At 52.3% G+C, this 8,712-nt stretch overlaps 1 protein-coding gene across 17 annotated transcripts in view; it reads left to right on the plus strand.

Annotated features, from left to right (window-relative positions):
• Positions 1-6,326, plus strand: part of PTPRF (protein tyrosine phosphatase receptor type F) — a 376,048-nt gene extending 369,722 nt beyond the window's left edge. For all 17 annotated transcript variants that reach the window (XM_051796949.1, XM_051797006.1, XM_051796940.1 and 14 more), the window contains 6 exons: positions 390-568; positions 2,985-3,111; positions 3,339-3,464; positions 4,075-4,229; positions 4,366-4,501; positions 4,639-6,326. In XM_051796949.1, coding sequence (XP_051652909.1) covers positions 390-568; positions 2,985-3,111; positions 3,339-3,464; positions 4,075-4,229; positions 4,366-4,501; positions 4,639-4,707 — 792 coding nt within the window. In that variant the 3' untranslated portion in view covers positions 4,708-6,326. The remainder of the gene's footprint in view (positions 1-389; positions 569-2,984; positions 3,112-3,338; positions 3,465-4,074; positions 4,230-4,365; positions 4,502-4,638) is intronic.
• Positions 6,327-8,712: the final 2,386 nt, after the last annotated feature.

An 8,712-nucleotide genomic window follows, 5' to 3' on the forward strand; every position in this document is an offset into this window, starting at 1 on the left:
CACTCCACTAGGAGGCTTTGGGGCTGTGCCATAGGTCAGCACAGGTGGTTCCCCTGTTGTCAGCTACAGCCATGTGCCTAAAGCCAGCAGCAAGGCCAGGCTGTGCCTGGGTGTGCAGTGCCATGGGAGAGGGGCTGACACGGTGCTGAAAACCAGATGGGTGATTACTGTGAAACAGAGCATCCAGGTGCAGCCTCCTCATAACATGGTGACAAAGCCCTTTGTCTGGTCCAGAAGGACCTGATCCCCAGCAGCTGTCCCTCGGTCAGAGGAGGGAGCGTGGATGTGTGCCCAGAGGAACTCCTGCCTGCCCTGCTGGCAGGGCCCCAGTTTTACCCCCAGCCTGCTGCATCCCCAGCAGGAATCTGAAATGTCTCCTCCTCTTTCAGCTGCTGGCCAACTCTAAAGCACATACCTCACGTTTCATCAGTGCCAACCTCCCGTGCAACAAATTCAAGAACCGCCTCGTGAACATCATGCCATACGAGCTGACCAGAGTCTGTCTGCAGCCCATCCGGGGTGTCGAGGGCTCTGATTACATCAATGCCAGCTTCATAGATGGGTACAGGTAAGGATCACCTTAGGTGACTGGGCCAGCCTGTCCTGCCTGCTTCAAAACCTGGGCAAGGCTGCCTTCTCCTCTTTCCCAAGGACTGGTCCGGACTGTCTAAGGTGGGCTGGGATCACGTTGTTGAGTTTTATCACTTTCCATCTTCTCAGACACTCCAGTGTGTACAGTTACAATATGTGAAGACTGATAGTGAGTGAGTGCTGCCAGGCTGGCTTGTGTTGCTGTACACAGATGCCCACAAGCCTGGAGTGGCAGGCTGTGTTGGCTCCTGTGGAGGTTTTATGGGATATTCTGGTAGGCATCTCTTGGCATGTGTTTTATATCTGCAGCATCTAACGCAAACCTGCCTCCCCTCAGTAGCTGTAGCAACCAGAGGTAGAAGTGTGCTTGCACTGAGTGGCTGATCCAGGCAGCAGCCCGAGGCTCGTTGTTCCATGTCTTGGTTTTGGGGAGAGTCTGTGGATCCTCAGGCAGGGCTGGTGCTGAGCACTGGGGATCCCATCACTGGGTTCCACTCTCCAGAACACCTTTTAGAAAGCACACATTAAGATCTAGTGGAGCAATAATATTAACATTTTCTGTATCTATCTGCTGCATCGCATTCTCAGATGCAAAGTGCCAGGAGAGAAAAATTAAGGCAAACAGTCCAGTGGCCACATCCCCTTCCCAGCCAATCCCTAGACAATAACTCATACTAAATCCCAGTGATGCACATAGAAGGCTCGTTCCTGTCATCTCTCTGTGCACCATGACAGTAGGGTCACCCAGTGCAGGAGTAGGGGATACAACGATGGATGTGGCACATTTGATCTCCAGCTTGGCTCTGCCAACTGCCTCTTTTGGGCTGGTGCCCTCCCAGCAGCAAAAGGCACTGCCAAAGGGAACAAATGTGGGTGCATCCAGGCCAGAGGCTCTGTGCCTTGTCCCTGCTCCAGCAGCTGAGCCCAGCCAGGGCTCCCAGGGAGAAGGGCTACACGGAGGCAAGAGTGGACGGGGAGCAACCCAGGGAGCATCCCAAAGCAGCAAAACCACAGCAAGCCAGGCTCCTTCAGGGTGGGACAGAGTAATGGGGAAGGATAAAGGCACTGGAGAAAAGCTGTCACAGAGCAGCCTCTGCTCCCTCCTGCCTGTGCGGCTCCGAGCTGTCTGGCACCGGTCATTAACGTGGCCGCCTGCACACCCACCCCTGCAGTCTGGGTCTGACAGACAGGCTGCATCCACTCTGTCCTGGCTCCAGAGCTGGTGGAGAGCAATGCTGGCTTTGCCCCTTGGTGATGCTACGGAGGGAGGTGGAGAACTGCGAGCACGGCAGGTGGTACCATTTCATGTGCTACCTACCCCATCTCCGAAGAGCTCTGTTATCTCTTCCTGTCCTTTCCTTTGAACTAGCAATCTTCTAGGTATTATCTACAGAAATCAGTTGGCCCAAGGTCCTGCAGATATCACTGATGCTGCATCTTTATTAGCTCTTTCGTTCTGCAACCCTGCTCCCTGTTTTTTGTGATGTCTTACGCATCCTCCTTGAAGCAGCCCCTGTCTGCATCCTGCTGCCTTGCAGCACGTTCATTAATTTTAGCACCATTAAAAATAGCACCAGCAGAGGGATGAAGGTAGAACAGAGGGATGAAGACAGGACGAGGATGCCGACCCCGGTCCCGCGGGCTCCAGCGCCCCGCAGTGGTGGAGCCAGCCCGGGCTCTGCCGTGCCAGGCTGGGAGCTCGGTGAACCAAGGAACCGGCACCGAGGGAGCTTTCTTCAGGATGGAGTCCTATCTGGGGCAGGTCATATGGAAAGTTTGGAGAGATGCTCTGGTTTGCAGTAGAAAACCAAGAACAAATTCTGAAGCTTCAAAAAAGCAGGCAAAACAGTATTCGTGGTTTCCACACTGCCCTCGTTATTAGCTGGTGTGCGTGATCTGGGTGACCCGATTCAGCTGCTCTGTGTCTTCCCATACAATGGGAGGAATGGGGGGTGCTGCAGAGAGTAAAAGTGCAGGAATGCAGGGGTGCTGCTGGGATCATCCCCAAGCACAGCCTCTCCTTCCAGCCCAGGTGGGTGCTGGCAGCCTGCTCATGTGGGCCTGGGTGCTAAGAGGGCTCTCAGTGCAGCAGCAAGAGGCTGGGCTGCAGACACCATCACCCCAGCAAGGACTAAGAGCCTTTCTGGATCCTTCACCTTGTGGTGCTCACTGCATCTGTGGGAAGCACTTAGAAGATCCTTGCTAGGCAGGCTCATTTCTCCCCCAACGCCCATGTCTGGTCCTAGAGACCTGCCTCCTGCAGCTGGATTGTCAGCCTTGCTCCCAGCTGCACAGGGACCCTGCCCTCAGCACTTCTGGCCCACCAGCCCCCAGGAGCAGCTGGTCTGTGCACCCGGATCTGCTCTGAGCACCATTATGTTTGTGTTCTGCAGGCAGCAGAAGGCCTACATTGCCACGCAGGGACCGCTAGCCGAGACCACGGAGGATTTCTGGCGGATGCTCTGGGAGCACAACTCCACCATCGTGGTGATGTTGACAAAGCTGCGTGAGATGGGCCGGGTACGAATCCTCCTGGGGGGACAAGGGGGCTGTGGGGCTGCTGTCTGTGGGCATGACCTCTTGGCTCACCTCAGTCTCTTTCCAGCACCAGCCACTCTGGGCCAGCCTCCTGCTGGCATGTGCAGTGGCTCACCCTGTGGCCCCACAACCACATTTGCCTGCAGAGGGGAGGAGGGAGGAGCAGCAGTTTGTCAGTGCTAATGTCTTGCCCTACTCCTCATCCACAGGAGAAGTGCCATCAGTACTGGCCTGCAGAGCGCTCTGCCCGGTACCAGTACTTCGTGGTGGACCCCATGGCAGAGTACAACATGCCACAGTACATCCTCCGGGAGTTCAAGGTGACGGATGCCAGGGTAAGTGCATCTGCTGGCTCCCCTGCCTCCCATGCCTCTGCCCTGCCCAGGCCAGCCAAGGGAGTGTGCAGCAGCTCCTGCAGGAACACGAAAGTTAAGTGCTGCCTTGCACTGCAGGCAGAAAGGGCTGCTGCCTACCACCTGCTGCTCCTCTCACCACAGTTTGTGCCTTGACAGCTGTGGCAGCCCTGATGAGCAGCTCAGGGTCCCTGTCAGCACCAGATCCTGGCTTGCCTGTACTGCCCACTTGGGCAAGCATTTAACACAGATCCCCCTGCACTTGAAGTCTCTGTCTGCAGAGACCAGGTGCAGGATACCTGTGTGACAGTAAACATGGTCCTGGGATGGAGTTGGGCCCCAGACAGGACCAGGACACTGACCAAACAGACCCTGCAGGGGCCAAAGCCTTGCTCAGCTTAGCTGCCGTGAGGTGAGAATGAGAGGATAGAGGCAGCCCCCAGAGATGCAGCAAAAGATCTGCCTGGGCTCGTCTGTGGCCTGTGCACCCTCTCACCTGGCCTGGGGGTCAGGGAGAACAGGTCACCAGTGCTGAGGGGAGCGAGATCAGCCCCTCACCCGTGGTTCACCTCTAACACCTCTCTCCCTGCAGGACGGCCAGTCACGGACCATCCGCCAGTTCCAGTTCACAGACTGGCCTGAGCAGGGAGTGCCAAAGACGGGAGAGGGCTTCATCGACTTCATTGGGCAGGTGCACAAGACCAAGGAGCAGTTTGGGCAGGATGGGCCCATCACAGTGCACTGCAGGTAAGTGGGGCCTGTGGCCTCTCCCCACCAAGCAGGTCCCTGTGCTCCATGAGCGGCTTGCACCACTCCTGGGAGCTCTGCAGAGCCTTCCTGGGGCTGGCAGGACTTCTAATGGCACCTCTTGCTCCCCGTGCAGCGCTGGGGTTGGGCGCACAGGCGTGTTCATCACGCTCAGCATCGTGCTGGAGAGGATGCGCTACGAGGGGGTGGTGGACATGTTCCAGATGGTGAAGACCTTGCGGACGCAGCGGCCAGCCATGGTGCAGACAGAGGTGAGCATCCCCTCCTCTGCAGGGCAGTGGAGATCTGTGGGAGAAGGGAGGGGAGCTGATGTCTCTGGATGTTGAACCCTGCTGTGTGCTGTCCTTGTGTCCCCACTTCTCATATTTCCCTCCTTGCTGCCTTGCAGGACCAGTACCAGCTGTGCTACAGAGCCGCGCTGGAGTATCTTGGCAGCTTCGACCACTATGCAACGTAACTAGTGCTTTCCTCCAGTCGTGGTGGGGATGTCTAGGAGTGGAGACGGGTTCCTCTGAGCCAGAGCCGCCCATTCCTCAGTCCTTCTGTACAGGTGGAGGTACTGCCCAGGCAGCAGACCTCCACGCCAACCAGTTTTGACCACGGCATTTAGGAACTTAGCCCCAGCGCCAAATGAGGGAATCCGACTCCAAAAGCATTTCCAGTCTCTGGCTGAATTTCTGCTCATGTGCATCTCTCACCCTCTCTCACGCCGACTGCATTTCACAGCGAGGCTTTAGGTGGGTGGAATGGGATCTTTTTTTTAAACATGTAAAATAGTTACTAGTGGTTTTTATAATCTCCTCTCTCTTTATTTTTTATTTTTTGCAAGTCTTAATGTTTTGCCCAGACAGAACTGGACCCGCCAAACCTTTGGGAGTTGGGTTGGTTTTTTTTTTTCCATTTCTTTTTGCTTTTACATTTTTTACTGCCCTGTGTTTATTTCAGCCCAGTCACTGCTGGTTCTGCCCATTTTAGTGCAGCTTCCTTGGTAATTTGCAGCAGCTGGCTTGTGGTTCCTGCCCGGCTCCATTCCCCATAGGCTGCTTTTTAATCCTCTGTAGAATATGAAATTTCATGGAACTGGACCTAAGCTACCAATTATTTTTTTAGTCTCCTCCCCCCCATTATTTCCTTAGTAGGTTTGGGTTTGGGAGGGCATGTGGGGGCGCCGGAGAAGCGGTCCCCGTTGTCAGCTGGAAACCGTTCAGTCCTATTACAATACGTGTTCAACCAATCCAGTGACCGTGTGTATTGGCAGATCCTGATATGACGTGAGTTGTCGTCGCCTTGTTTGTGAGAGACCCGAAATCCCGGGCTCCAGGCATTGGAACCTCTTTTTGTGTGTCTTGCTGGGAAGGGGGCAGGAGAAGCGAGAGGGTCCGACACTTCCCTGGGGAGGGGATGGAAAGAGCAAGACATGGCCCTTTGTGTTAATCCCACTGTTCTGTGCGTGCAAGCACCATCCTGTCACCTCTCACCAGTGGAGTGCATCAGAGCATTTACACAGGCAAAGAGCACAAGCCCAGGCGACCCAGAGCGGAGCTGGGCCGGCTCTCTTTGGAAGCAGGGTACTGCAAGGAAGGGGAGGGGAGTACACATGGCTTCAGAGGTTGGGTGTATCTATAATTTCTGCTATCCTGCAAATGTTAAGAGTCACTAGAATATTGTACTTTCCGCTACTTCAGGACGTTCTAATGAACCAATGTGGCAAGACTACTGGACTTAATTTAATGGTACTATATATTAATACTCCTTATTATATCACGCTTGCACTAAAGACGGGGAGTGAGCAGCCCTCTTTCGAGTGCATTGAGTTATGAATAAAGGTGGTGGAAGGGTATCTAATTGTATTATCACATGTATTCCGAATGTTAAGAATCCAAGCTACGTTGAAATCAGCAATCCAGGGTTGGTAATGTTGGAGGACACATTCATTTTTACCTTGTGGATGCATAGTGCTGTAGGGGTCACTGTTGTATACAGTCTGTTTTCTATTTGTTAATAAAAAAAAAAAATCTACAGCATCATTGCATAATTCTTGATGTTAATAAATTTGAATAATTGGGTTTCATACAAGCTGGCTTTCCTGTCTGTTTCTTCAGCAGTAAACAGAGGCCATAGAGTTCTTTGGCAATGGGCATGCTCCTCAGCCTGTGGCAGGGAAGTCGTTTCCCACAGGCACATCCCAGCCACAAGTGCCCCACACTTTCTGCAAAGACCCTGTGCCTGAGGGAGCTTGGAAATCCTCCGTGACAACTCCCTTTATGCATGTATATGTTCACCTCCTGCCCATTTGCACCTGTACTGGGGTGCACTGATCAGCACCCGGCTGGACTTGCTTGTGGGTTTGCAGGATGGACAGTTCGTGGGGCCCTGACCCACATGGTTCTGCCCCTTGCATGGCCTTTTCCTTGCACACCTGTGCTGTTTGCACCAAAGATGGTGCTGTAAGACAGTGTTTGGCCCCTTCCCTTTGGAGTCTCAGACAGAGACCATATTTGCACTGACTAGTGGAGCTGGGTACCTACTGCTGGCTTTTTTTTTTTCCTTTCCATGGTGAAAATTTTCCATTCCTTAGTCATTCCAGGTAGCCCCCAAAGCAGCCTCAGATAAGGAGCTTTGTAAAGGGCACAGTTTGGCAGGTGGGATAGCAGCTAAATGGCAGCTAGTCAGAGGTGAATTCCTGGGCACTGAGGTGCTTTTCTGCTGTTTGTATTTTCAGATTTTTATTCATTCCACTGATAGCTGTAGCAAGAGCTGTGTAGGCAGTGCCTAGGCTTGGCTTGCCTCCTAGTGATGCTAACTCATAGGATCATGGAGTGGTTTGGGTAAGAAGGGACCTTTAAAGATCACTACTCTGAATATAATGTTGCCCAAGCATCAGCCCTTTGAGATTTTGTTACTTTAAATTTTGTTTTTCAAGGGCAAAATAGTCATTAAGTATGGAAAAGAAGCAGCTGTACCACTGAACAAATCTGAGTGGACTCTGCGCAGTAGCTTGGCAACTCCTTCCCCCACAGTCCTGGCATTTCTTGTCCTAAGCAGCATTGCCATTTTCATTTGTAACATTTCCTAGTTGAGTGACTTCTTTTTTTTTCTGGTTTTTTTTTCCTTTTTTGCTTGTTCTGACCTGGTTCATTTCTGAGAGCAAGAATAATTCTGATCCTTCCAATTAAAAGCTCATTGCCACCCTTTTGCCAGTTATAATAAGCAGTCTCAGTCCACAGTAACAATTACAGGTTATCGAGCTCCCCTACCTACGCATTTCTGCTCACAGGAACATTTTAGCACTGGTTATCATAAAAAAGACGGGCTCCTGTCTCCTGTGGGCAGCAGATTGAGGGAAGTGATTCTGCCCTTCTACTCTGCTCTCTTGAGACCCCCACCTGGAACACTGTGCCCAGCTGTGGGGGCCCCAACGTAAGACCCATAAGGACCTGCTGGAGCAGGCACAGAGGAGGTCATGAAGATGCTCAGAGGGCTGGAGCAGCTCTCCTGTGAAGACAGGCTGAGAGAGCTGGGGTTGTTCAGCCTGGAGAAGAGAAGGCTCCAAAGAGACTTTACAAAGCAACCTCCAGTGCCTGAAGGGGCTACAAGAGAATTGGAGCAGAATTTTTCACAAGGGTCTGCAGTGACAGGAAATGGGAAGATGACCTTACACTGAAAGAGGGCAGGGCTAGATTAGATATAAGGAAGAAATTTTTTACTGTGAGGGTGATGAGGCGTCGGAACAGGTTTCCCAGAGAAGTTGTGGATGCCCCATCCCTGGAAGTGTTCAAGGCCAGGTTGGATGCAACTTTGAGCAATCTGGTCAAGTGGAAGGCATCCTTGCCCATGGCAGGGGGTTGGAATGTGATGATGTTCAAGATCCCTTCTAACCCAAACCATTCTGTGATTCTATGATATTAGAAAGTTAGCCTTTCTTGATTAAAGGATGGCCAGTGCAGCTGCCAAGCCACCGAGAAGGCCAGAAACACAGAGTTTGTCTCAAAATTGTTATCTGACATTTGTAGGAGGCTCTGTGTGGTGCCTGCTGTTGTTTTAATCCACTCTGTGGTTTGCATACCTGGCAATTCAGATGAGGAAATGAGAGGCAGCAGACCAGGGAAAACCTGGTTGGAGTGGTGTTTGTTAGGACTTTCAGGGCTGCTACATGCTCTGAAGGAAATGCATATCAGGAGAAACACACAGTGAAATTAAGGTTTTATTTAGGCATGAAGGACCAAGTATACTCTCTGAGGATGGCTACGAGCGCTTCAGGTGGGTTCTGCTTGCTTTTAAGGTTGCCTATTGGCACTTACACATTTAAAATGCATTTAGCACACCACGATCTGTGGAGCTGTGAAAATCGCAGGCAGTCCCATCCACAGAGAGGTCAGCGTCCCTAGACAGGTTCTGCCAAGCACTCATCCTTGTCCACACTGGAAAGCATCTGCTGCTAAAGCTGTACTGTCAGGTCCCA

Source organism: Manacus candei, unplaced genomic scaffold (assembly GCF_025592945.1).
Source record: "Manacus candei isolate 608988 ecotype Guabito, Panama unplaced genomic scaffold, ASM2559294v1 h1tg000005l, whole genome shotgun sequence".
Lineage (NCBI taxonomy): Eukaryota > Metazoa > Chordata > Aves > Passeriformes > Pipridae > Manacus > Manacus candei.